The sequence below is a fragment of the Ogataea haglerorum genome, assembly GCF_019207285.1.
Source record: "Ogataea haglerorum isolate 81-453-3 chromosome Unknown 81-453-3_NODE_10_length_422072_cov_98.086364, whole genome shotgun sequence".
NCBI classification, from domain to species: Eukaryota; Fungi; Ascomycota; class Pichiomycetes; order Pichiales; family Pichiaceae; genus Ogataea; species Ogataea haglerorum.
Window position 1 is genome coordinate 284,668 of NW_025065160.1, and position 26,521 is coordinate 311,188.

A 26,521-nucleotide genomic window follows, 5' to 3' on the forward strand; every position below is an offset into this window, starting at 1 on the left:
GCTGTATCTATGCGTGGACGCAGACTACGGAATACGTTAGTGACTTTCGAGATCTTGCTCTCATGCAACCAATGCTATTTTTGGCAATTTTTTCTACTACGATAATAATCTACTTGCACGTTTGAAAATTTTACGACAACAAAGGGACACTGTGTAATCCACGACCACCCACCGGGCAGTTCCCAAAGGTAGTCAAACTTGTAAATGCTTTTGAGTTCTGTTTAGAGATTTCTTGCCTTGCAATTTGAGGAGGTTTCTTTGAAAGAAACAGCTTTTCGAATCCAGAGGATCTGCGTGCATGGACAGTAGTCACGCACACTTCTCCTATATCAAATAAATACGCTCTGCTCCAAATACAGGCTCTTTCGAAGCAAGAAAACAGCTACAGTTTTGTCATTCACTAGTATATCACAACACACTTGATACCCTTCCACTCGTTTGAAAAGTATCCAGACACGCTTCTAAACCCCACCAATGGGTAACTTCAATAAACTCATCCTTCTCAGTTTGGTGTCCACCATGGTGGATGGTTTATACCTTCCTTCGATGTTTCCTCACCTGGAGATGAAGAAAGTTATAAAACGAGAAAACTTTGATCATGAGAGAATAGCTGGCGATAGTTTATATTCAAACTTGAGTCTATCTGAGGCGGAGAGTTCGTCAGCGTTATCAGCGTCCATATCATCAACCTCAACGCCCTCCGCAGACTTTGAAGATCTATTAGATCCAACGAGTTGGTTGTTCTCGCCTACGTCAGATTCGCTAAGCTCTTCCACTGAACCTTCAGAATTCAACTTGGCTCCGTCATCTTTCGCTACATCGAAATCTACTCCATCATCCTCCTTTGACATCGAAACAGATATTTCTCCAAGCTCCAATTCGCAGGATACGATGTCTTCTTCCACAGATTCTCATAATTCCAACTCAGAAGTCTCCATCGACAACTCTGAAAGCGCGGAGAACATGAGTAATCTGGGAAGCTCCTCATCCGACAGTTCAACTATAATTTCTCCCGACCTCTTCTCAAGCTCGTTACGAACTTCTTCAGCCTCGTCGAGCGCGAGGGACATTGGCGCTACGCAAGCAAAAGCTACGTTTTACGCATCAAACTCACAGCAGGAATCCGACTCATCGGCTTCAACTCTCTCATCTGTTTTTTCAACCGACTCTTCCAGACTCTCATCAAGCGAAGTTTGGGGTGGTTCAGACGGTACAAGCTTTAGCTCCACTACCACAACATCATCGAGTGAAATAGCAGATGCATCTAGCTCCACATCATTCTCGGATTCTTCAGATAGTACCATAGGCTCCTCGCTGAGCTCTTCATCACCAGCTTCGGCAATAGGTTCGTTAAGTATATCGAGCAGTTCTGATTTGATCCTAAAGGCTGTTAGCAGTACTACTTCGGCAACAATTTCTAGTGAATCTTCCTTATCGTCATCTTCAAGTGGCACGGAGTCCACAGTATCGGAAACGGGTTCGCCCCTGCCTTCTTCAACGAGTCCTGAGTCCCCCGACCCCGAAACAGAAGCGCCTCAACCATCAGGTACTACAAGCTTATCAACATCTCAATACGGTTTTGAAACTTTCTCTCCGGATGATTTGGAATCTTCATCTTCTGTGGTGGAATCTCAATTCACCTCTGCGATCACGATAGGCTATGAAACCTTTCCTGCTTCTGCGTCATCATCACCTGATCAGCTCGGAGGAAATTTGTTGGCAGATTCCCCACCGCCATCAGGAATATCTCCCAATTTAGAGTTATCGGATTCTACAAAAAGGACGTCTAGTTCTTATGGAGGATACTCAGGATTTGCAAAAGTTACCACTAGTCAGAGCTCGGGCTCTACAAGCATCACGACTGTCACCCCGTCACTAGAAAATACATCTGCAGGAACTTTGTGGACCTTGTCATCGACGAGCGCAGAAATTACTCCAACTCCATCTACGGGTACAACTTCAAGCAGCACTTCATCTACGAGTACACCATCGAGCAGCACTTCATCTACGAGTACGCCATCGAGCAGCACTTCATCTACGGGTACAACTTCAAGTAGAACTTCATCTACGAGTAAACCATCAAGCTCTTCTACCGGAAATGCAGCCACAACCACCTCTGAAGCCAAAAGCACAGGTACGAGCGTATCAGTTACCGAGTCAGCATCCTCTCCATCAGGGCAATCGAGTTCAGAAAATACATCTTCGGAGACTTCATCATCAACTTCTGATAGCACTCCGGGACTCAGTGCTATCAACTCTGCTTCACAAGTGCCTTCTGAATCATCAACTAGCTCAGCTGGGAATGCTGCTACGACATTGTCAGGTGTCACTTCAACTGCAGATACATCATATTCGGCTTTTTCTCCGTCAAATTCTATTGGTATTGTTTCCTCGACCGTGAGTCTGTCAAGTAGTTTGAATTCAGTCAGCTCAACTTCGAACACGGCAAGTACTGTTGAAGGATCATCATTTACTAGTTCCCCAGTCTTTACAGGCGTCAGTTCTTCCACTACTAACCAAGAATCATCTGGCATGACTACTCAGCAGGTTCTTACTTCATCGCTATCTTCGACGCAATCTACCTTCCAACATGTCTCTTCGATTAGTACTGACATTCAATCATCCCAGGTCTCACAATCGTCCGATTCGGCAGCTGACCACGAGACAAGCTCCACTGGAATTACTACTGCGTCTATTGCTCAGTCTACGTATCCTCTTGGCTCTGCCAGCTCCACGGAATTGCCTGCAAATTCCTATGACACAGATACTTCATTTTCAGTGAGTTTGTCTGGAACAATTCCTGAAAATACCGAGCACTCATTCACCGAATATTCGAGCACCACTTCGGGCCTGAGTACCACTAGTCCTGTGACCTACCAATCACAACGACCAAAAAATACTGCATTTGAAGCTACCTCCTCTGTGCCTACAGCTCCAAACTGGCTCCCTACTACTATTGTGTACCAAAATCCGTCGACTGCATCTGGAATATCACAGTCGAGCACCTCATCAATCGCAGAATCGGCATTACCAAAAGCGATTGCCCCTGTTGAGACTTCAGCAGTGTCTCCGAACTATAAATTGATTACTGTGGGATTCAACGAAAAGCTGAATTATCCATTTGTTTGTGAAAACTCATACTCTTCCAATCAAATCTTTGAGTATCTGCCCAAGGTGCTCACATATCCAAATCCTGAAGTGAACGAGTCTGCTGTTTTTGTCAAACAATTGGTCCCTTACTCTTCTGAGAACGTTGACTACCTCATCACTGTTGCAGAAGTTTATTTTGACCAAGACTACATTACTGAATTGCAAAACGAAATCAGTAATTCGTCGTCATCGCTGTACAAGAATCCAGATGCAATTGAAAACTCTCTTGCCAGCTTCATTGACAGTCGAGTTCCTTTGAACGTTCTATTGGATGCAACTTCGATGGGGTCTGCAACTGTTGGAGGTGATCTTTTGGGCACAGGAGGCGATGAGGATAATGACGGGAGCGACTCGCATTCTTTAGGATCTATGGATTCCGCCACTATACAATCTTCCGGATCAACAAAGGTACAAGGTGGCAGAATAGCTGGTATTGTTGCCGGATCTGCCGCAGGTGCTACAGCTTATGCGGGGGTCATGGCACTGATCTACAAAAGAAGAAAGAAGAAGCTTCAAAGGCAACTCGAATCGGAGAAACATCCAAATGTTGGCGGCTATGGTGAATTCCGCTCGTCAATGTCGTCCAGTGGCTCACAAGTTGGTGCCGAGCAATATCATTCTGACTATTCAGGCGAAGGCGCCGTTCGCCTCACGAATTCTTCTTCAGGCGCATCCTTTACACGAATATTCACAAGAAATTCTAACTCCAATGTGGAGCTGGGATCAACCAGATATATGCCTTCCATTTCCAACCCTACGAATGTCAAAAACTCCTTGGGTTGGTGATCGCCGGTTTAAGGTCGCTTTCAATTTTAAATTGATTAATAGAAAAACGGAATTACATAGAAATCTTTTCAATTTAAGTTCCAGTTTTCATTTCAAAATGCTATAGAGCTAGGCTTGCCGACTCATTGAGCATTTCTTTGTTTCTTTCAAAACGAAAAACCCCAAACAATGTTTCGTCTAATAGATCTTTTTTCGTCGGCGAATCGAACTCTGGTTCAGCAACCATAGAATCCCGTGATTTCTGCAACCATGAATACCAGTTGGGAGGTAGTTTGGGATTGACTTCAATGGCTTTTGCAGTCGATAGTAACTCACTGAAAGCGCGTATTGAATATAATCCGGCAAGTTCGCCTTTGAAATTATATTTAGATGATTCGTGTTGCAGGATTCCACGTAGAATGCGAAACTCTATGTTCTCCTCGGTGTGCGGTTCTGAGCATGCATTAGAGACAAAATTTATTGTGTTAATTAATCTGGAACTCAATTGTTCGGTGGTCAATTTGTCTGGAACATTGATTAGCAAATTGCGCTTATATTCGTAATCTTCTCTGAACCTCATCTGAATATAGAGCGTGTATACTCGTTTGAAATGGCCTGGAAGCTTTAGGTAAGGCAGAAGCCTAATCAGGTTTCGATAGATTATTTTGCATTGCTCATCCTGAGTAAAGTTTGAAAGATAGGAAGCGGTCAAACCATTAGCGCCATATATATGACTCAATACCGATTTTCTGTAAATCAATAGATGATTTCTCAAATGCACGTTTGATCTCAAATGCAAAGATTTGAGCATTCTTCGATCTACAGATTTTGTTTTTATCGTGATTTTTAGTAGCATTTTCTTTATTTAAACAATACCCGTTAGACTAATCATGAATATTTGTAATACTACAAATTCGTAAGCTTCTCGTCAAACCAGCGCATGATATATTTGCCCTTGATGATTCCTGTCTTCATGTCATAGATTGAGTTAGAAATTTTAGCGTATTGCAGTGGTCCCGGAGTTAGAGCTTCAACAATATACTTCTCCTGGAACTCATTGAAGGGAAGTGGATCGAAAACTACATCCAAGAATTCCAATTCAGGGAAGTTCTGAATGAATGAAACAAAATGGGCCAGTTCAATTGGTTTGACACAGAACTTGAGACCTTTCGAATTTTTCATGTGTGACAAGTATAGTTCGAGCAACGGGAGATCTATTGGCGGCGATTCAATGACTAGATGACGGAGATTTGCATGCAAAGAGATACTTTGTAAATATGCCCGAATTCGAGCGTCGGGGTCATAATCCACACAATTTTGCCATGGAATTGTGACAACTAGTTTCCTCAAGTCTGCAATAGATGAGATAAATTGGGGACCGCGGTCAGCTAAAAAGTTGCATACTTGCAACTCCAGTACCTTCAGCCCTTTGACTTGTGGTCTCAGTGCTTCTAGCAGCATTTCCCCTGTCTCAAGAAGCCGATTGCGGTCTGACAATCGAGACATCCATTGCCGAAAATCTGAGACGCGCAATTCCTCCCACTTAATGTCTGTCTCCGGCAAACTCAAAGTGGGATATTCAAACACGTCTATGAGACGAAGAACTTGAAGCTTCGAGAAATCCACTGCCTGAAGTAGGATTTGTGATTCTTGAGGATAGATCAATGCTGATTTAATGGTAAGCGCATGCAACTTGAGTTTGTAGCCATCTGTGATGAAGAGCGATGATAATGTAACTCGATATTGCTTCAGGCTAGTGCTGGTGATACCAGTCACGGAGAGTTTCTTGAGGCGCTTAAAGTCGGAGAAAGTTAACTTACAGCTCTGGGTCAGCTCCAGCTCATGAAGATCATGATTGAAGCCTTCTAATTTTTTTGTTCTTAGTGACCGCAAACCCGGCGCATCTAATACGCCCGACTCTGGCAGCTGAGCGCATTTTAGATTTGTCATTCTAGGTATACATTCCCTCAGAAGGCCAAGATCTTGGTTAACTTCAATTCTTTGTATTAAGGAAACCATGTCACTTTCTGTAAGTGTTTTGATCAATTGTTTCAGGCCATATGAGGATTTCACTCTGCTAGAATACACTTTGACACCACATATATCACGAAGGTAATAACTATCCTCCAAAAGTTCGTCAAGATAGAGGCTTTCATCATCCACTATGATTGACTGATATAATCTTTTACGACAGCACCGGCTCAAGAACTTGTTGCATAGCATCAAATGAAAGCAATCCGACTGATGCAAGTTTTGACAAACCTGAAGGACAAGTTCAATGGGTAAAGCCTCGATCATTTGGCAAAATTGTAGATTTGACTAAAAGTAAAAAGTTTTAGCCAAGGTCTTTTCGGCCTGTTCGTTTACTGGCTTTCCAAGAAACAAAACCCCATCACTAGTCTCGGATTTCAATTATGCACTGCATTGTGTGATTATTGTGCCTCGAGGCACTTTTTCACAGAATTCCCCATTTAGTCTGATTTTCGAGATTCTCGTAATTATCGGTCGAAAATCGCGTCTGTTTTTTATTTTTCATTTTTATCTTAGTACACAACCAAAACTTTGTTGTTCTCAGCCAACAAACGGTCCATCACCTCTTCACATCCTTCTTGATAAATAATAATCGACAGATCATTCGCTGATTTGCTGATGTGTTCATCCTTAAGCTCGTGATCAAATTCCCCAGTGATTATACTGACCTTAGGGTTTTTTGCTAATGTAGCGTCCTCTTGTATGGTAGCAAGAATCGCGTTGTCTTTGTGAACAACTATACGTGAGCCCTCAATTCCTTTGTGCTGAACAAATATACTGAACAGTTTGAGCGCTATGAGGTCTTGATGCGAAACAGTAGAATTTGATATAGTGAGTGTGAGCGTACGGATTTCAAAGGAATTTGGGCTCAAAAAGGTACCGGCCGAATATTGGGATTCAGTATCAATCATGGCTCCTTGAATATCACTTTTGAGGGTCATATCTAGATTATTGCTAACAAACAAGCATCTGTAGATGTCCTTGTTGTCAAGTCTGCTCATTTCGCTAATCAATGGCATGTTTCTATGAAATTCTTTGAAGTTCATTGTCAGTATGAGCAGGTCATGCTTGAAATATGATAAGCTGTAAAGCAGCGTTTTGAACAAATCCTGTGGCAGACTATACAGGATCTCAGATGTGAACTGGAGCGAGTTCAATTCGCTGAAAATTTTGAGAATGTTGAGAATTGCATTCAGTTGGAAGCTATCATCAGTTTGTTCCCCCTTCAGCATCGAAGCGTAAAGCAAATCTGCCGTCCGCTCAGTTAACGACTTAACATTCACAGCATGGACAGGAATATGCTCTGGAATAGCCAGGTGATCGAGGAAAACCAAGTCAGTGGATATATTTTCAACATTGTTGGCATTCAACACTAACCTTCTAAATATGATCTCTTCATAGTCATTGGTAGTCGATGGTTTTGTTGTCGAAGAAGCCGATCTTTCTTCCTGTTCGGCCAGCCTTCGTTGCACTGAGTCCCTATACGATTGGGGATAGCACAACAGAGTTAATGGAGTTGTAACAAAGGTTGTCACCAATGCCATAACAATGAACATCGAAAATGTTTTCTGAGATATTATTCCTGCATTCAGGCCTGTATTGAGCACCACGATCTCAACAATTCCTTTACAGGACATCAGAACACCAACGCTAAGACTTTCTCTCTTGAAGAGTCCGAAGAAACGAGCAGCCACAAATCCTCCAAAAATTTTACCGAACATTGCTACCACAATTATGCATATGATATATGCCCAGTCAATTCCCCTGTTGAGCAAACCCAGATTCACACTAAGGCCAGCAAGTGCAAAATAGAGTGGGACGAAAACGATATTCACAAGATCTTCGATCTTTTCTGTCAAAATGATGACATAGTTGTTCTCCCTAGGTACAATGGTTCCCACGACGAATGCTCCAAAAATGGGATGAACACCAATTATATCTGTGAAGAATGCTGATGCAAACATGAGCATGAGGATGATTGTGGTGCCCAGTTGCGATGGTCCACTTGAGATGTCGTCAAAGTAAAATAGTACCTTTCTCAAAGCATAACGAACCGGGTACACCACGAATAAACACCACCCGATTGTGACCAGACATATGTATGCTGTAACTTCTGATTTTGTAGAGTTTGCCAATGTGATACTCAGAGCAAGAAGTATCCACCCTACCAAGTCGTTTGTGATTCCCGCAGCTAGCACTAAGACACCCACACGGTCCTTGACCAGTCCAAGCTCAGTAATAATACGTGCAAGCACAGGAAATGCAGTAATACAAGTTGCAACGGCAATGAAAACCATGAAGGTTGTGAATTTGATCGGTTGCAAGCTATCATCATGAACTCTGTATTCATTCCAGAGACCGACAGCGACGGCACACCCGAGGCCAAAGGGTACCGCCATATTGAATAGGCCAACAGAAACTGCGATCTTGAGATTCTTTTTAATGAATACAACATCAACTTCACATCCGACCATAAATAGCAAAAGGCAGACACCGACATTGGCGACCAATGTCAAACCAGGAATAGACTCTGTTGGAAACACCGTCTTAGTGAAATTCGGAATACGCCCCATCACGCTTGGTCCAAGCAAAATACCAGTTATCACTTCCGCAATAACTTTGGGCTGTTTGATGAGACATAAGGGGCGGTAAACTAGCTGAGCTAGGATCACAATGAGTATCGTCTGGAATATGAACAAAGTATACGGCTGCGACTTCGAATACTCCAAGGGATTCGCGCCACCAATAATGCCGGCAGTTGAAGAAGTGCTCACCGCCATTTAGCAATATGGAACTATGATAAATGAATTTTGTGTTTAATTCTTTTTGTACAGCTAGTCAGTTAAATTGAAGCCCTTTTTGACCATCCATTTCGGAATAGCGAATGAGAAGAGGAAGTAGGATTGATTTCCCACTAACACCTACAAAGTGTCGTCTCAAACTACGCGCTAACTCAGCTTATGTCCTGAATCCGCTACTTTACTGATCAAATTGATTATCAGCCCCGAAAGCCTAATTAGGCCGATCGACTATAAAACCTTAAGGCTGTGCAGGTCGGATCATTTTTCAATCAAAGAAGTTAGTCACTTTATACAATGTTGCCGCAACCTATCAACATCCCTAAATGGATTGCTGAGAATGAACATCTGCTTCAACCGCCTGTGAATAACTACTGCCTGCACAGAGGAGGTTTTACGGTGATGATTGTGGGTGGTCCGAACGAGAGAACTGATTACCATATTAATCAAACTCCGGAGTGGTTTTACATGTACAAAGGAGATATGTTGCTGAAGGTAGTGGATGACGGGGAATTCAAAGATATTCCTATCAAGGAGGGTGAATCATTTTTATTGCCTCCGAACACCCCTCACAATCCCGTCAGATTTGCGAACACCATTGGCCTGGTTTTGGAGCAAGATAGGCCCGAAGACGTGGTTGACAAAATGAGGTGGTATTGCTGGAACTGCAAAGCTATCTGTCATGAGGCTCAATTCCATTGTGTTGACCTTGGGACACAGGTCAAAGAGGCGATCCTCGCATTTGACAAAGACAAGGATCTCAGACTTTGCAAGAACTGCGGTTCTCTAAACTACTCAAAACCTCAGTGATACGAGTTAGGATTGATTGCGATTTATGCACTTTATGTAGTAATGAGCATAGACGATCAAAAGTTCACCCATTTCTTCTCAAAAGCTGCTTCCAACCATTTGAAGAGCTTATCATAAACAATCTTATTGGCGTTATTATGATTGATATTATGGTTCGAATCTGGAAAGACATGCATATCGTAGTTCTCAACCCCTTTTTTATCGAACGCATCAAGAAGTTGCAGCGTATTTTGGAAATGCACGTTATCGTCGGCTGTACCGTGCATGATGAGGAATCTAGTGACTTGCTTGAACTTGTCCACATCACTAATTTTCGACATGCTCTGGTAGTTCTCATTGTCTGCGGGTTTGCCCATGTACCGCTCTGTGTAGATCGAGTCGTAGAGCAACCAGTTGGTCACAGGCGCAACGGCCATACCGTATTTGAAAGTGGTGCCAGAGTCGTACTCCAGCGTCTTCAAAGTGGTGAAGCCACCATATGACCATCCCCAGATGGCTGTCAAATCCATATCTATGTAATCAGTTGTCTCAATGAGTCGTTGGGTGGCTTCGACAATGTCCCGCGGTTCCCAATAGCCTATTTTGTCTTTTGCGAATGATTTGTATTTCCATCCTCTGCCTCCTGTTCCCCTAGGATCAATGTACCAGACAACAACTTCCAGATTTGAAACTAGCACCTCCTCAAAGCCATAGTTGAAGAGCGATGACAGTTTTTGCGCCCCAGGGCCTCCGTAAACACTAACAAGCAACGGATACTTGTTTTCCGGGTTGAAGTCGAATGGTTTGACTTCTATAACATCTATTTTGGTACCATCCTCAAGAGTAACAGTCTTGTACTCCTTGGATGGCACCTGATAGCGCTTCAGAGCTTCTTCGACCATACTTGCTGTGTTTAAATTCTTGGATTGAGCATACTCTTCTTTATCCTCTGTGAAGTTTTCCATTTCAATGATTTTATCTGTTGGCAGAGCAGGTCCTTTGTACTGCACAAAACCATATTTTCCTCCACTTGAGACGGAAAGTCGATAAGTGCTGACATTCTCGGTATTGGTGAGATTTTTGAGGTCCTCGCCATCAAGCTTGACCGAAAAAATATGTCTTTCGAGAGCATTTCCCGCTGTACCAATAAAGTAAAGTAGTTTGTTCGTTGGGTTGTAACCGGCTACACCGTCAATAACATCCCAGTCACCCTTGGTTATCATTTTAGGCTCAGAATCTATGGCAGACCTAAAGTAAGCTAGATGATCGTGGTGGTTATAAACCACAGTATCAATGTAACCCCCTCCTGGCACAACAAATATATCTCCGTTGTTGGTGTACCATCCATCATACTCCTTTGTATCAAATGAGCGTACAACTGTGGACTTTTTGTTCTCGCTATCATAAACTCTGATGTCAACAAGTCTGCTGGTCCTGTCAGTTTCTTTGATTAGAAGTTTTTCTCCGTCACTCCAGGCCATCTGGTACACCACGTAATCAGAGCCGAGACGAGAATTATCATGTGAAACCTCCTGCGTACTTTTGTCTTTCAATGAATAAACGTACACAGACACAATTGGATTATTGTATCCTGGTTTTGGATATTTCAACTTCTCAGTCACAGGATACGTACTGTCCCTGAAAAATTCAAGGTCATGAACAGGAACATCCGTATCATCAAACTTGATAAAGGAGAAATGGCTTTCATCTTGACACCAGGAAATTGCACGGTCACTGGAAAGAACTTCTTCCTCATACACCCAATCGGGTTTACCGTTCAAAATTGAAGAGCTGCCATCATTTGTGATCTGTGTTTGTTCCCTTGTTTTGAGATCCAATAAATAGATGTTGTTTTCGAACACAAATATCACATACCTACCTCGTGGAGAAAACTCAGCAAAACTGATTTTTGGAAGCTTATTGTCCTTTTCAAACACAGGAGTGATGGCTCCCGAATCAGTGTCCAGAATCCAATAAACACCATAGCTTGAATATCTCCATTGTGGCTCAGCTTCGGACACCAGCAGGGCTTTGTTGAGGTCCGAATTTAAGGATACAAGAGAGAATCTATACGATCGGCCATTGTATTCAACCTCCGGCTTATCGTACAGCTTCTTGTTGAATTCACTATCAGACGCCTTTTTGAGGAAATGGTACGAGCCTGAGCGATGCAAGTAGTATCCTTGGTCTTCCTCATAGCTCAAACCTGGGATACCAACAAACTCAAGATCATAAGAAAAAACTGAGAAAGTCCCAGTCCTGCTATCTTGTAATGTCATCGGTATGCGTTCCTGCGGGTCTTTTAGCGCAGATTCGTCTGTTGACTCAGACGAGGTCGAATTTTGACCAGGATAAACCGTCTTATTACCATTTTGAAAAGCTCCACTGTGCGCGAAAGTGACCAAGAGCACAATCCACACGATGAAAAGTATTATACCAAGAATTGATATCTTTCTTCTAGTCTTGGGTTGACTCAGAAAATGATGAATTCTATGATAAAAGGATATCCCCGATAAGTCACCAGTGACATTGTTCAATCGATTATGGGAATTTGGATGATATACAAGATCTGCATCATCATCGTCGATAGCAAAGTTGTTCAATTCTTCTAATTGGAACGAGTTCCTTCTTGATGTTTGATTTTGAAGCTCTATATCGGCATCTAGCCGATCCATATCCGTGCTCCTTGCCATATAGTATAGTGCGTGCTGCTCAATCACACGCAAACCTGAGAAATCGGACCACTTAAAAAGTATTCGAAAATATCACTATCGCTGTCTAAATTAGAACAGAAAGTACAATTCAGATCAACTTCAAAGCCATTTTACCCGGACCTATAACAAAATTAAAATAATATCAAAAATATCAAAAATTTTCAAGATCTTGAGTTAATTCGCATTTGAAGAGTATGTCGAGCACTCTTTTCGATGATATTTTCAGTGTCCAGTCGTTGGATAGCGCTAGATATGACAAAGTGTCAAGAATAATTGCAAACTCCACCAGCTCAGCAGATACTAAACTTACTCTTGATATCAATACAGAATTATTTCCAGTTTCCACAGGCGATTCACTATCCGTGACTCTGGCAAAAAGTCTTGCTCTTGAAGGGGCAGAAGACGATCAAGGTATGTTTTCCACCAATGGCTCTTGGAGACCCCCAAAGCCTGGTCAAAGGTCTTTGATGGACGAATACGATTACGTCATGCATGGAGCGGTCTATAAGTTTGAAGAAGGGAAAGATGATAATATCTCCGTCTACGTTTCGTTTGGTGGACTCTTAATGTGTTTAGAAGGAAACTACAGATCTCTTTCGTCGCTCAAACAGGAAAATCTGTACATTCTCATCAGACATTGATCGTCACATTGTATAATACGCAAAAGTTTAGAATATTCACTTGATGTTCTTATATGCAACTTTTCCTCACAGACCTTGCCGTAGATCTATCTCGCTGAGGCCAATTCCACCACCCAATCTATAATAGTTCTCGATGTAAATGCCTCGTTTTTTATTTCGAAGTTCTACCATTTCAGGCCAATAGTCGTCATGAACATATTCGAAATTAACATCTCCACCATAATTAACGGCCAGTTGTTCTGGTGGTATAAATTCCCTAAAAGGCTCGTCGAATTTGCATTTTTGTTTGGTAAAGCTATCCACAAACGGCCAGCATATTTTTAAGAAACCCCAAACAATTATAGGGATATTAATGAAAAGAGCTCTGCCTAGCCTTTCGGGATAGTGATACTGTAGAATATGCAGTACCTGCTTGCCCACAGAAACTGCCGGTACTCTTGGCTCCACAAGTGAAGCTTCTGGGTATTTTTTGAAGTCCACACACAGTGCCAGTTTGTCTTGTCCTTGAGGCATGAAGTCGATGCTAGTTTCCAACATGTATATCAGATGTTGAATCTGTCTGAAAGACGTTTTAGTATTTTGGCGACCATTTAACAGTATTAGGCAAGGTCTACCCTCAGTGTCAAAACCATAAACCAGATGTTTTCCAGTTTCGTTTTCCTCCTTTACTAGGTCCTCCGTGACCTTTTCGAAATTTCCTCCTGCAATTCCAAATTCACGTCTCCACGCAATTGAATTAGTCAATCGTCTAATCGTTTCGTCAACATTCCAATTACAGGCGCGAAGGTACCTTAAAAGACATTCCTTACTCAGCCATGCTTTTTCAAAGTCATTAAGCTCCACATAATCACTAGCATTGCAATTTTTTTCTAGCACAGGATACTTCTCTGTGGATTGAAAATGCTTCAGCACTATGTTATATTTTGTTTTCTGGTCTTCGGTCTCTGCGTCTTGCAAGCTGGGCTTCTCAATAGAGTCTGATGGAGCCTCAAACGGCTTAGTCGAAATGGGTCTATCATTGTCAACTATCCATTCTTTTTGCGGGCCTTTAGACTTCCTACCGAAGCCGAACATACCAAGATCTGTTGAAGTTTTTATTTTTTTTGGCTAGATTTCTGGTGCACAGATGACTTTACATACCACTATTTGGAGCTCAAGCTCTTGTATGCCTGCTCAAAAATGTAATGCGTAGCACGCTCGACAGGTTCATCAAAAAGGTAAGGAAGTAATGGGACGACAGCTAAACCAATTCCGACAGGTCCATAAGTCTTGAGTGATTTGTTCGAAGTACTCTTAAACAGAAGAGAGGAGTACCTGACTGTTGAATGGATAGTAAATGCAGGCAATCCCATTGATGCAATGGACTGGAAAACACCTCTTTCAATTCCAACCCATTTCCAGTCCATTCCCGTGTAGGAGGCAGCTGCTATAGGATCTGCTTCCGGTAGCTTGTGCCAAGGAAGTAATCCCGGAGTATATCTTCCTTCTTGCCTCATTTTGGCCTTCCAAGCTTCAAGAGACACGTCACCAAGAACATAGGACCATGAGATACCGTAGCACATTCTCACAAAGTTTGGGTTGACCACCGGACGGAAGGACTCTCCAATGTCAGAAGTATATGCGACATATCTATGAGAAGCTAGCGCAATAGTTCTAAATCTATTCGCATATGCAGCATATCGCAAGGAGCTGTCAGTGGTTGTGTCATCCTGTTCCGGATTGATAGATTCGGAAACTTTCTCAACAGTGCTCATCGTGCGTGGATTATTAAATTCCAGCAAATATTTCTTCTCCCTATTGCCTTTAATATCTGGTATCGCGAATTCAGCCAGTGAATTATCGAGATATGAAAATTATGACCATGCCTTAACAAAGCCAAAACTTAAATTCACAAAAACCCCCGCAAAAACAGCCATTTTCGTCCGCTTATTCAGTATACCCCCAACCTCCAGCTTGATCAAAAACAATGCGAAAATACCTAAGAAATACCCTATAGCTACCCCAATTAAAAGATCCTTATGTGCATCCCCATCTCGTGACATAGCGCCCATGCCTCCAGTTCCTCCTCCCCCTATTGGTCCTATATTCGCCGGAAACTCATCAATCTCATTGTTGACTGTACTATCGATCCATCTGTCCTCTAATTCCCGAAGAGCCTCTGGTGATTGATTATCTAAGTTTGCTCCATGTATTTGCTGAAATTGTTGACGCAATTCTTGAATGTCCTGAGCAGAAAACCCTTGGGAAAGCAGTCTGTCGAATCCCTTTGGAGCTTCTGATGTGCTTCTCTCCGGTTGGCGATCGAGCGCTTCCTCCTGGGCTAGTTCTTTCTGGGACAGCTCTTCTCCAACTATGCAATGTACATAGATCTTTACGGGCTCTGATCCTTCTGACTCTTCATTGAGTAGGTAGTGCATTTTCCTCTTAAAATCAGTATGATTCAAGAGAACTTTTCCGTTGTGAATCAGTTTTAGACGCTTATTGGCAAGAGATTTGTCTTTCAGCCTGATCTGCTGTCGTATATACTTTGTGGATATATCTCCCATATTAGCGACCGTGCCTGCCGGAACGACGACATCTGGTGCGCCATTTGCAAACCTTATAATAAAATGAACCGGCCTTGAAGCGCTCTTAAGATCGGAGTTGCTTAGAGGGAGGATATTAGACATGGCCATAGAAATAATTATAATTACGATCTCGTATTTTTAAATAACGTGTTACCCGGCCCTCCACTAGATTTATCATATTTAAAGTAGAGCCGAAGTCAAAAGTTTTTTTTTTTAGTGCGGACAACCAGTACTAACAAACCGTGTTGCTTAATTATCTCAGTCGAGAGATAGCTAGGCGTCAAGTACTTGGTGAGATTGACTCTACGGATCATCTTAATGCCCTTTCGGTCAATAGTGATTGTTTTCTATTGAGCGGGGCTGGTAGATCCTACAGCTGTAATTCTATGGGAAACCAGTAGTATATGTAACTTACATCGTTTTCTTGGTAGGAACGGTAGCAGCAATTAGCACTCCAGGCAGCTCCTCATTACCACAGCTGATAAGCAGCTTGACACCAGCAGCAAACACAAAAAGAAGGACGACTGTTGTCCACAAGAACAGGTTCGTTTCTGCGCTGACGTCCTTTTTCTGGCATGAAGCGCCCGTCCATTTGGTAGTTCTACCTGTTGATGAGTCTTGAGTAGCAGAACAAACGCATTTCCAGCACTTGCCCACTTTTGAGCACAAACCATGTCCAGAGCACGTCGAAGTAGAGTCTAGACAGTCTTCTTGGGAACTGAAACATCCATTTGCGCTAGCGAACACAGAGTACGAGTCTCTTTTTGCCACAGAAAGCTCTTGTTTTGAGTCATCATTGATCTTCATAGTTATGAGTTGTTGTTGCAACGGCATCACCACAACTGTTGAGTCATATTTCGCGCTGTTCTCCACCAGAGAAATTATCAGCTTGCCCAAGAGTTTCTTGCATGTTTGGTAAGCCTGCGAATGCTCTCCTGTTTTCTCGTAAATGGTTGTCAAAGATTGAAGATTGACAATGATCTTGTCGTTTGATGTCACGAGCTCATTTTTAAGCAGGAACTCTAGTTGAGTTAGCTCGTTAATGAATTCTTCATCACTTATGATTTCCAACGACCTCTTGGAAAAATGTGAGCCTTCGTAATTGCTAGATATCTCCCCCCAAAACAATGATATTGAATCGTGTTCCTTGTCGTGGAATACCTTGGACCACGTTTCAAAAAGCGCCCTGTTGGTGTTCTGGCCAAGAATAGATATGTGACTTGACAGCTTGCTTAGGTTGAGATTGGGGTTGAGTTCTTTCATCTGAGATGGCAGTCTGGAGAGAAAACTTCTGAACTTGTATGATGAACGATCATCCTTGCTCTCCACCAAAATGACTGGTTTTATATGCTCAAAGAATGCCTGTGGTTCGTCGACTCCGTTTACTATAATCACCAATTGGTTATTATCCTTTCTGTCGCAGGCCTTGCTTTTTCCAACGCCCAAAGCTTCAACATTGTCCAATTTGTCCAACTCATAGAAATCAGACACATCGAATTCATCTGCAAGGTTATATATGGAGTCCATTTGAGAAAGCAAGACTGCTTGACTTTGGGTGTTTCGCTCGCCAAACCGATACACTGCGGCATTTTCAAGAGCTGTGGCACATATAGCAGCCACGCTTGCCAATGTGGCAAAATGAATGAAACTCACCATCGAAAGTCTAAGCTCTAAATAGCGGCCTATACCTCTTCTGCAACACTAATATAATCTGCTGTAAAAAAATGGAGGTTCTGGTATTGACACGGTATTATTTTGACAGCCAGTCGATAGAGATCAGGTAGCTAGCTGGCCAGGCAGTTGACCTGGAAGAGACAACTTCGAAGCTTGCGTGCCCTCTTCTCAATGGTGATATTAAACTTAAAAGTAGACAACACCAGGGGCTAGAAATTGTTGAATGTTGCAGCTTCATCAGTAAAATAGCTACTCTTCTACGCTTCTTGACCGCTCCCAAAACATAGTCATTACTGTATTGCACAAAGCATTCGCAACCAAGTAACTATCTACGTACCCGTTTTCCGATATTTCTCTCCTTCGCGTTCTTTGAAGAATTTGTAGTTGGGAGAGATAGTTACTACCTCGTTGGTCACTGACCAACTGCGCTTCATGTCCTCAAATTTCGTAGAAGGTTGCGACATTATTTAGCGTTCTTTTCAACTTCTCTCCTTGTTCCCTTAATTATCTCCAAATGCCCCACTCTAGCGGCAATAAGCTTTTCTGTGTTTGAGACAAGATTTGCAGTATGCTTCTGAGATAGCTTATAAAGATTTTTCTCGTTACGGCTCACCTTTTTCGGCTTGTGAATCTTTGGAGCAGCTGCCTTAGGATTTTTCTTTAGCTTTGTGACTCTAGCAGGCTTTTTTTTGGATAATTTCAAATTACCTTGAGCCATGATCTAAAGGTAAAATTTATACTATTTTTCAAGATATATTATGTCAGCTCCAAATTTGAAATTCAAGGAAGAATATAATCCGATAGTATTTGTTTGAACCGAACTAACATGGTTAACGTCCATTCTTACGCCGATTCCCAAGATGTTGCGGATGCGGTTGCGAGATATGTGATTCAGCATCAAAATGCGGCTTTGGAGAAAGGCAACACATTCAAAATAGCTATTAGTGGTGGATCTTTGGGCAAAGTTCTTAATAAAGGTTTGATAGCCAACAAGGAAAACTTTGCCAATGTCAAATGGTCCAATTGGGAAGTTTATTTCAGCGATGAAAGATTGGTTCCCTTGAATCATGAAGACTCCAATTATGGGCTTTTCAATGAAATGGTTCTCAACTCATTGAGAGACAATAGCGTTGATTTACCAAAGGTGATCACCATTGAGGAATCCCTTCTTACCCCCGACGGCTCCACAGATGACAAAATTGCTTCTGATTATGAGGCTAAGCTCCCTGAATCTCTGGATTTGATCCTACTTGGATGTGGTCCTGATGGACATACTTGCTCACTCTTCCCAGGCCACAAGCTTTTGACTGAGAATAGGAGAAGAATTGCCTACCTTCAAGACTCTCCAAAGCCTCCACCAAGAAGAGTTACATTTACAATTCCTGTTTTGTTCAATAGCAAAAACATAGCTTTCGTTGCAGAGGGTGCAGGAAAAGCTGCGGTTCTATCTCGGATCTTTGATGAGAAAGATTCTGGATTACCATGTGAGCTCGTTAACAAGGGACCTGTTCCAGTAACATGGTTTGTCAATGATCCTGCAATTCAAGGCGTGCCTGTTACTGCTACTAAATACTAATTTGTATGCAATGCAATATATTCATGACCATGCTAAAAGTATTATGAGCTAATATCCGACACCTCATCTTCCAAATCGATATTCACGGCATCTTCCAAATCAAGGTTTTGAACTTCCCAATTGCCAAGACTCTCAGAAGAGTCCCCAATTGGTTTTCCAGTGAGGGTTCTGATGATGCGCAATCTTGTCTCCTCTGGCTCTTTGTCCAAATCTGTATGTTCACGTGGAAACTCTTTAATCTCAGGTGTGTGTCCAATGGACATACCAACCCGAATTAGTGTTTCCGTCGAATTTTCAGAGTTAGTTACCAGATCTGAGTCAAAAACAATTCTACCCCTTTGAAACAACAATAGTACTGTAGATCCTCCAAATTTGAAGTATCCAACTTCGTCTCCTCTTTTCAACACGTCTCCTACTTTTCGCGTCAGCACAATGGAACCAACCATCATGGCTCCTACACAAATCATGATGACTTTCCCAAATTCAGGAGAGTCTATCTCGATGTTGACTCTTGAATTTTCTCCATAAACATCCAATTTTGATCGAATGGCCATCGGATTCACAGTGTAATACTCGCCGTCAATTTTCTCTGTTTTTGTAATGGTGCCATTGATAGAGCTATGAAAGCGATGATAGTCTTGAGGAGCTAATCTAAATATAACAATTGACCCATTTTCATATAGGGTGTGGTCAAATTTTGAGCCAAGCAGCTTTTGGAGCGTGAAATCTCTTCCTTTGATCCAAATTTCCTTCGATTTTTCAACGGTTGGAAAAACACAGCAACGACAGTCTGCGCCGCTGACCGCGTACCGAGAGTCGGCGCCTTCGAGAGGCCTTAAGTTTGGTTTGAGTTTTCGATAGAAAAATTCGTTGAATGTGCGATACTTCGTATAGTCTTCAATCAGATACTCGGACATATCTATACTGTGGAACTTAATGAAAGATTCAATTTTGTTTCTTGAGGAGGGGCTGTCAAATTTGGCTCCTTGCTTTATGCTTAGGTTCCTGAGAATTCTTTTGATTCGATCACTATTTCTTTTCCCTTTGAACGACCTGTAAAGAAGTCTTATGCCTAACCGCACATAAACATTCATTCTCTCCTCTATTATCAGACCGGTATTTCTATCTTGCACCAAAATGTTGGCGTTGTTTTTCCCTAACTCTATTTTCCCGTATGCAATTTTGATAAGGGCTTTAGTATACCATCTTCTGGTTGCCGACGAAGGAGTAGTAAAAGAAGGTTTCAGCATTCGCGTAACTGAGGACCAATCTTTAGAACAGCAGATAGCCAGATGTTTTATTATATCAGAATCGCCATGAACTCTTGCCTGTTTTAGGCAAGACGGGCACCTGGCAATTTGGATGATGTGCTTGCATGAGTTGGATCCATGTTGCTCCATTCTCTCAAAAGTTGTCTCAAAGTCTTCGATAATTTCGTCGAAAGTTAGTTTGTCACCATGCCAAGCTTTTTTCCCGTGTCTGTCAAAACACTCTATCACGTCTTCTTCCTCGATATTGGATCCTATGGAGTCGAGGAAAGATCCAAGCTCAATTATGTCCATCTCTGAAGAACCATCAGTCTGATATTCTTTGAGAAGAAGTCTGAACAAATGCTGTCTCAAATTGGCATAGGATTCAAACTTTACTCTAATCTTCAACTTTGGGTCAACATTTTGAATTTTGCCATATTTTTCCTTCCAATGTGGATACAGATTCATTTTGACTTCCAAAGTCTTCAAGCTCTCATCGTAGATGTTACTCAAGTTTCTTTTTGGGTTTCGACCAAACAGTTTTTTCTTGTACTTCAGGTCTTCCTCCTCCTCCTTCTTTATCAATTTGATGTCCGAAGTGGACAGCGGTTCGGTCATGAGAAGTTTCACGGGAACAGATCCTTCGCAGACTGGATCATTGAGAGTCCAGTAGTCTTTGTCCAAAATGTTAAAATTTATATTGAAGGTTTTTTCATGCTCTAAAATGTCAAATGCCAATCTTTCGTTGAAAATGGGCTTCAGTGTGTGCTTTCTCCAAGACGTTCGATAAACTTTCGTACCAAAAGAAATAACCACAAATGGGTCCATGTCATAGCCTGTTCTAGTTGAGTTGTGTAAGGGTGGCAATCCTGATGCAGAAATAATCTCGACAAAAAGCATCCCAACGAAATTCTTGCCGGCTGTGAATTCATAGTTTGGCTTTGACCGCTCTCCTCGTAGCTTTCGAAACCTATATCTCCTTTCCGATGCCAAGGAAGAAGAAGTGGGTGGTGTTAACGGCAAATCAGAAAAGGAAGCAGGAGATGTGTAATTGCTCAGATCTTCCATTGAGGAATAAATCGAGCTATTTGATTCCGAGGCACGTAGGTTTTGTCTGGAAAATTTCAGTTCCTGCTGTTCCTCATCACTAGATTCGTCTTGTAAATCTAAACCGGCAAACCCCTCGGGTGAAGGAAGAATTAGACCGGAGGAATAGTCGGTATAGAAATTTTGCTCGCTGATCCTAATCAGTTTGAGAGGGTCCTTTCCAAACGTCTTCAATTTGTCATAGAAGTTCTGTAGCTCTCTAATATACTTGACAAGTTCCTCATTGGTCTGCGAGGGGGAAGATTCTGGTAGTGGAGTGGGAGGTACCAATTCGTCATCAGACTCATCATACTCTTCTTCGGAATCAACTTCATTTGAGTTAAGTTCCGACTCAGTCACAACTTTTGGGGAACTCTGTGATTTCCTGCTAAGCCTTTTGCGTTGGCTGGACAACGTGAACTTGCATCGTACAGATCCCGTGACAAAAGTCTGCTCTCGTTCAGAGGAATAAAGCTTATACCACTTAGGTCCGATCTCGAGTTTGTTTTTCAATTGTTCCAATAAGTCAATAAGAGACAGTCGAAGCTCTCCAAAATAACTTCTTTTAGATCCCTTGCTGTCCACTATTTCCAAAACTAGTATCAAGAAAGCCGTCGCTGGTAATTTTCCCAAATCCTTTTCAGTCACATTCGATGGAGGAGTCCTGAGCTTTAACTTTTGTGTGGAATTCCAATGTGGGTTGGATACATCCTTACTTCGAGCTGTTTTGAAAGATGCAAATGGCGGCAACTTGACATAGCACCTCGGATTGCAGCGAAACACGGTTGGCAGGAGTTGTGACTGTGGTAACAGATCTTTTGCTTCATATATCGTAATACTGAGGACCAATTTCTGATGCTTTTTCTTCCTAAGGGAAACCATAGTGGCCCATATCAACGGCTATTTAAGGCAGATAGGTAAACTTCTCAAAATACTCAGCAGAATATTGCGTCTATAGACGCGACTAACGGGGGATTAAATTTTTTCCCCAAGGTCAAAAGGATAGCCAATTGTTGGGTCACGAACGTCAGCAACGAGTAGGTATATTTATGCCAAAGCATCGGATTTGATTCATCAGTCCTGGATTTGACAGAGTGCCACAATCGTACAAAATAAAGTAAATCTGTCGTCACATCTGCATTATCAACATTCTCCTTATCACTCTGCTATCGCCTTTATGTTACAGGTCAGTGGTATACAAAAGCAAAGATCTGGATCACCAACGGGGAGCATTTATGTGCATAACCATTGTAAGAATCCAAAACCGCTAAATGCTTTGGGATCTTACATAGTGCATGATGAGACGGAGTACAAAGGTGGGCTTTTACCAGAAACTCGAGACATCGCGCTCCCCAATCACACCGAGACAGTGAACGAAGTCTCAATCGATATTGGGGGATCGTTGTCAAAACTGGTTTACTTCTCTAAAGATGAGAAAGAGGAAGGCGGAAGACTAAATTTCTACAAGATTGAAACCTCGAGAATCGACGAGTTCATTGAGTACCTTAAAACCATCCTGAAAAAATATTACCATCATGACGGCAAGAATCTTATCAATCCAAACTTGACGCTGATTGCGACAGGAGGTGGATCGTATAAGTTTTATGACAAATTGAAAGAGTCTCTTAATTGCAAAGTGCAAAAAGAGGATGAAATGCAGTGTCTAATTATTGGACTCGATTTTTTTATCAGCCAAATTCAGAACGAGATATTCTATTTTGACGAGAAGAATCACAAATATGTGGAGGTGGACTCGGGAGAGTTAGAACTTGACAGCATATATCCTTACTTACTGGTCAATATTGGCTCCGGTGTTTCCATTATCAAAGTGACCGGCCCCGGCCCAGATAGCTTTATCCGTGTGGGTGGCTCTTCGCTTGGCGGAGGAACATTATGGGGCTTGTTATCAGTGCTCACGAGCTGTAAAGACTTTGATGAAATGCTGGAAATGGCATCTCACGGAAATAACGAGAACGTCGACCTTTTGGTCGGTGACATATATGGAAAGGGGTATAACAAGATTGGCCTCAAGTCCAACCACATTGCATCTTCCATGGGAAAGGTATTCAAAAAAGTGTTCGAAAAAGATGAAGAGCACGAGAAAACGGGTTCTGATGTTCGTCTCGACAGGTTGGAAAAACTAAACCAGGAAGACATAGCCCGCTCGCTCTTATACGCTGTTTCCAATAACATCGGTCAAATCGCTTATCTGCAAGCCCAGAGACACGATCTGAAGAAGATATATTTCGCAGGTTCTTACATTAGAAATCACTATCAGACAATCAGAACACTGAGCTATGCCATAAACTTCTGGTCTGAAGGCTCGAAAAAGGCTTACTTTCTGAGGCATGAAGGATACCTTGGAAGTATGGGGGCTTTTCTCAAAAAAGAACTCGATATATAACGAAAGCGCGTAATGGTCACATATCTTTTGCTTAATCGCTGGCTAAAGATTTCCATATTTCGATGAGTTGTAGCGTATGCTTGTAGTCCCTATCTAGATTAGGATCCACTTCAGCCTGTTGGCGTTTTTCAACGGACTGTGATAGTATTGCCTTATTACTCTTGATAGAAGCTTCAGTAGTTTGCAGGTCACTTTCCAACTGCCTCAAATGCTCGCTTCTGCTTTCTTTGAAAAGTTTCAATTGCTCCAATTCCTCCTGTAGTTGTGTGCTTTCCTCTAGTATCTGGCTTTCAAGCTGCTCCAACTGCTCGTATGAGTGGTATTGACGAGAACCAACTTTGATTGTGCTATTCATTTCGAGGTCATTGACCTCTTGTTGTAAGTTATCGTTAGTATTATTAAGCTCGTTGATGCTCTTATTAAGCCGATTGACCTCCGCAAGTGATTTTAGCACTTTCCTACTCCCCACGTGAATCTCTGTTCGGAGTCTTGCTATATTTGCTTCCATCTCTTCGTATCGTTGTTTAGATTCGGCGATCATCTGGTTGGTAGAGTCCATCTCTTCTGCAGTCAACTTGTGTCCCTCATTCAAAAACCCGAGAAATATCTGTTTGGACTCGGTCTCAAGAAATTGGTATGTGAGCTTATTGAGGTAATTCTCGTTATTCTTGGTCAGGTTGGCCAATGCTTCAGGGTTCTCCTTCAGCATATCCGGGTCGAGCTTTAGACCCCTGACTGAAGTCGACTCGTCAACATACTGTTTAAACGTGTCATCTGAGCGCAAGATAGGAATCTTGTCTGCTAAGTCCTGAATCGAAGACGCGTTGGCCATCGACGAAGTCATAATATCTATCAAAAATTCGTAAACAAACAAACGGCACAGCCGTAACTTTTGATAACGAGACGGAAGAGAATATGCCAAACAAAGTTCATACTCGGGCCCCACCAAAAAACACATGGTAATAACCCCACTTTCAAGCCTTTATCTTTCAATACTATAGAAATTACATCTATCAAAAAGTGTCCCCGTCCGATAGGGAGCACGAAATAACGTAATTGATGTCCAACATAAAGCGAAGTTTTTATTTTAGGGTTGGAACTTTTCAGATTGCACTACCGCGTAAATAAGAGCCCAAGTTTTTCCAAGTCGTTTCACTTAGGGCAGGGACGTTCGAGGAATTTAGGTCGACTTTTCATCTCGAAAAAAAAAACAGAGATCAGGGATTTGTTTTCGTTATATTATTGGGAAAAATATTCATAGTTGCAATTTGCGACAAACACCTCGTTTAAGCATAACGGTGCCTACAACTCACACTCTTAATGTCGTTTCTCCGAAGACCACATAAAAAAACTAAGACCGGATGTCTCTCCTGCAAAAGAAGAAGGTTGAAAGTAAGTAATCATCGTGCCAAATTAACTGACTCTTTTAGTGTGATGAAGATAAGCCTGAATGTTTGCGCTGCCGGAAAAGAGGGCTTGTTTGCGTTTATGGGCCCCATTCGGGCATTGAAACACAATCTTTGTCTGCGGCGGACAATTTCAGAAATCCTTCCTGCGAAGATAATGCAGTTTCACAGGTAGGCGAGGTGGGTAGCGTGTCCCCATCCGGGCAAAGAGGCAAACACATGACCGTTTCGGTTCCTGATGATGGAAACTTTTCGACATCGTCAGAAAACACTAATACCTCGCAGCCCAAGAGCATAGAGCCTCGTCCTGGGTCTTCTGTTTCGTCGGGGACGATGTCGGAACCACATGGGAAGTTTGAGTTCTCATGTCCGGTCAAGCAATGGGACGAGTATCATAAGACAGAATCCGAAACAAGATTCAATTTCGTGTCGCCGGAATTCTTGTCACCTAAAACCGCTTTTTCGCATCTCGCTGACTTGGACATCCCCAAAGAGATCTCCAACTACACGTTTTATAGTGAATTCTTGCTCAAGCTTCAATTTCACACTATGAATACACTGCCGTTCAGGATTTGTGAGGATTCGATCAATAGAGACATGCTAATTTCGGCATTCAAAATTTCGCCGCTATACGATTTTTGTTGGCATGCGTTTATGGCCACCAGTTGCATTGATCTTTACTTCCAACAAGTGATGTATGGTCACGATGATGTTTTGAATCTTAATAAGGTCACCTACTTGAAACTTGGAGATTACCATTTCACCAAGTCCATGTATTCCATGAGTGAGGAAGTCAAAGTGCAAGAAGACATAAAAAAAAGCGTTGCACTCATGACCACTACAATGTTGCATATATTTTATGCCACTGCCAGTCCTAATCAGGATGTCTGTTCGCGAGGCTATTTTGGTTTAGGGCGAAATTTAGGGCTGCTTTTCACAGACTATGTGCTACTCTATAGAAATGACCCTTTATTCAACGACGCATGTGCACGCTACTGCATCAATTCTTGGTCACAAGATGCAAGTTACTACTTCCCAGAGTTCCTTTACGACCTTGTCAACGTGGAATATCCGACGGCTAATGAACCAAATAAAAAGAGAGTACAGCCTTTGGATCAAGACTTGCAAGCTCTAATAATTGCAATGGTTGATAGGCTGAAGAAGGAATATAGAGCTCACGCAAACCTTACTTCTCCTGCAGAACCAAAAAATACACCGCGACATATTCCGATTGAATCCGTCGCTACTGGCGTGTCATCTACTTCATCTCTTGCAACCGGCGAAAATGTTGCAAGAAGTTTCAAACCTTCGTATGAGCTGGAGTATGACATGTATGGTACTCTTTCGCGCTACACAGTGGAAGTTCCTGAACGCTACATTGATCTTCTTGATGAAGGAGATCCTCGCGCTTTGATCATCACCGCCTATAATATCATTGCCTTAGCTACAAAAAGATACAAATATTGGCCTGTTTCAGTTTTTAAGAAGGAAATTGCTGTAATTGAGGGAAAGCTAGACAAACTGGAAAACAGCACTTTGTGGAAGAGTTGGATCTTTGTTGCAAAGCAGACGCTTGATGGTTTAGAGTCTTTGTAAGCTTCGTGGCTTGTTGTTTTATAAAACGAGGTATATCTGTGGCGGTGCTATTTAACGATTTTTATTTTTTATTA

At 42.1% G+C, this 26,521-nt stretch overlaps 17 protein-coding genes across 17 annotated transcripts; 6 read left to right on the plus strand and 11 right to left on the minus strand.

The window, feature by feature from the left end:
- Positions 1 to 474: 474 nt before the first annotated feature.
- On the plus strand, positions 475 to 3,936 carry KL911_003780 (uncharacterized protein; the record flags this gene model as incomplete). Its single annotated transcript, XM_043198998.1, has 1 exon — positions 475 to 3,936. The coding sequence occupies one exon, from the start codon at positions 475 to 477 to the stop codon at positions 3,934 to 3,936; it is 3,462 nt and encodes a 1,153-aa protein (XP_043053564.1).
- Positions 3,937 to 4,036: 100 nt separating this feature from the next.
- On the minus strand, positions 4,037 to 4,726 carry KL911_003781 (uncharacterized protein; the record flags this gene model as incomplete). The annotated part of the gene is made up of 1 exon (XM_043198999.1): positions 4,037 to 4,726. One exon carries the CDS (start codon positions 4,724 to 4,726, stop codon positions 4,037 to 4,039), a length of 690 nt encoding a protein of 229 aa, XP_043053565.1.
- Positions 4,727 to 4,821: 95 nt separating this feature from the next.
- KL911_003782 (uncharacterized protein) lies at positions 4,822 to 6,213 on the minus strand (the record flags this gene model as incomplete). Its single annotated transcript, XM_043199000.1, has 1 exon — positions 4,822 to 6,213. One exon carries the CDS (start codon positions 6,211 to 6,213, stop codon positions 4,822 to 4,824), a length of 1,392 nt encoding a protein of 463 aa, XP_043053566.1.
- A 245-nt stretch (positions 6,214 to 6,458) lies between these two features.
- On the minus strand, positions 6,459 to 8,726 carry KL911_003783 (uncharacterized protein; the record flags this gene model as incomplete). Its single annotated transcript, XM_043199001.1, has 1 exon — positions 6,459 to 8,726. One exon carries the CDS (start codon positions 8,724 to 8,726, stop codon positions 6,459 to 6,461), a length of 2,268 nt encoding a protein of 755 aa, XP_043053567.1.
- A 315-nt stretch (positions 8,727 to 9,041) lies between these two features.
- On the plus strand, positions 9,042 to 9,554 carry KL911_003784 (uncharacterized protein; the record flags this gene model as incomplete). Its single annotated transcript, XM_043199002.1, has 1 exon — positions 9,042 to 9,554. The coding sequence occupies one exon, from the start codon at positions 9,042 to 9,044 to the stop codon at positions 9,552 to 9,554; it is 513 nt and encodes a 170-aa protein (XP_043053568.1).
- Positions 9,555 to 9,610: 56 nt separating this feature from the next.
- On the minus strand, positions 9,611 to 12,226 carry KL911_003785 (uncharacterized protein; the record flags this gene model as incomplete). The annotated part of the gene is made up of 1 exon (XM_043199003.1): positions 9,611 to 12,226. The coding sequence occupies one exon, from the start codon at positions 12,224 to 12,226 to the stop codon at positions 9,611 to 9,613; it is 2,616 nt and encodes an 871-aa protein (XP_043053569.1).
- A 215-nt stretch (positions 12,227 to 12,441) lies between these two features.
- KL911_003786 (uncharacterized protein) lies at positions 12,442 to 12,888 on the plus strand (the record flags this gene model as incomplete). Its single annotated transcript, XM_043199004.1, has 1 exon — positions 12,442 to 12,888. The coding sequence occupies one exon, from the start codon at positions 12,442 to 12,444 to the stop codon at positions 12,886 to 12,888; it is 447 nt and encodes a 148-aa protein (XP_043053570.1).
- A 66-nt stretch (positions 12,889 to 12,954) lies between these two features.
- KL911_003787 (uncharacterized protein) lies at positions 12,955 to 13,962 on the minus strand (the record flags this gene model as incomplete). The annotated part of the gene is made up of 1 exon (XM_043199005.1): positions 12,955 to 13,962. One exon carries the CDS (start codon positions 13,960 to 13,962, stop codon positions 12,955 to 12,957), a length of 1,008 nt encoding a protein of 335 aa, XP_043053571.1.
- Positions 13,963 to 14,030: 68 nt separating this feature from the next.
- KL911_003788 (uncharacterized protein) lies at positions 14,031 to 14,642 on the minus strand (the record flags this gene model as incomplete). The annotated part of the gene is made up of 1 exon (XM_043199006.1): positions 14,031 to 14,642. The coding sequence occupies one exon, from the start codon at positions 14,640 to 14,642 to the stop codon at positions 14,031 to 14,033; it is 612 nt and encodes a 203-aa protein (XP_043053572.1).
- Positions 14,643 to 14,741: 99 nt separating this feature from the next.
- KL911_003789 (uncharacterized protein) lies at positions 14,742 to 15,563 on the minus strand (the record flags this gene model as incomplete). The annotated part of the gene is made up of 1 exon (XM_043199007.1): positions 14,742 to 15,563. One exon carries the CDS (start codon positions 15,561 to 15,563, stop codon positions 14,742 to 14,744), a length of 822 nt encoding a protein of 273 aa, XP_043053573.1.
- Positions 15,564 to 15,866: 303 nt separating this feature from the next.
- Positions 15,867 to 17,111, minus strand: KL911_003790 (uncharacterized protein; the record flags this gene model as incomplete). Its single annotated transcript, XM_043199009.1, has 1 exon — positions 15,867 to 17,111. One exon carries the CDS (start codon positions 17,109 to 17,111, stop codon positions 15,867 to 15,869), a length of 1,245 nt encoding a protein of 414 aa, XP_043053574.1.
- A 481-nt stretch (positions 17,112 to 17,592) lies between these two features.
- Positions 17,593 to 17,847, minus strand: KL911_003791 (uncharacterized protein; the record flags this gene model as incomplete). Its single annotated transcript, XM_043199010.1, has 1 exon — positions 17,593 to 17,847. One exon carries the CDS (start codon positions 17,845 to 17,847, stop codon positions 17,593 to 17,595), a length of 255 nt encoding a protein of 84 aa, XP_043053575.1.
- A 108-nt stretch (positions 17,848 to 17,955) lies between these two features.
- KL911_003792 (uncharacterized protein) lies at positions 17,956 to 18,705 on the plus strand (the record flags this gene model as incomplete). The annotated part of the gene is made up of 1 exon (XM_043199011.1): positions 17,956 to 18,705. One exon carries the CDS (start codon positions 17,956 to 17,958, stop codon positions 18,703 to 18,705), a length of 750 nt encoding a protein of 249 aa, XP_043053576.1.
- Positions 18,706 to 18,746: 41 nt separating this feature from the next.
- On the minus strand, positions 18,747 to 21,923 carry KL911_003793 (uncharacterized protein; the record flags this gene model as incomplete). The annotated part of the gene is made up of 1 exon (XM_043199012.1): positions 18,747 to 21,923. The coding sequence occupies one exon, from the start codon at positions 21,921 to 21,923 to the stop codon at positions 18,747 to 18,749; it is 3,177 nt and encodes a 1,058-aa protein (XP_043053577.1).
- A 295-nt stretch (positions 21,924 to 22,218) lies between these two features.
- Positions 22,219 to 23,445, plus strand: KL911_003794 (uncharacterized protein; the record flags this gene model as incomplete). The annotated part of the gene is made up of 1 exon (XM_043199013.1): positions 22,219 to 23,445. The coding sequence occupies one exon, from the start codon at positions 22,219 to 22,221 to the stop codon at positions 23,443 to 23,445; it is 1,227 nt and encodes a 408-aa protein (XP_043053578.1).
- Positions 23,446 to 23,476: 31 nt separating this feature from the next.
- Positions 23,477 to 24,289, minus strand: KL911_003795 (uncharacterized protein; the record flags this gene model as incomplete). Its single annotated transcript, XM_043199014.1, has 1 exon — positions 23,477 to 24,289. One exon carries the CDS (start codon positions 24,287 to 24,289, stop codon positions 23,477 to 23,479), a length of 813 nt encoding a protein of 270 aa, XP_043053579.1.
- A 781-nt stretch (positions 24,290 to 25,070) lies between these two features.
- On the plus strand, positions 25,071 to 26,447 carry KL911_003796 (uncharacterized protein; the record flags this gene model as incomplete). Its single annotated transcript, XM_043199015.1, has 1 exon — positions 25,071 to 26,447. The coding sequence occupies one exon, from the start codon at positions 25,071 to 25,073 to the stop codon at positions 26,445 to 26,447; it is 1,377 nt and encodes a 458-aa protein (XP_043053580.1).
- Positions 26,448 to 26,521: the final 74 nt, after the last annotated feature.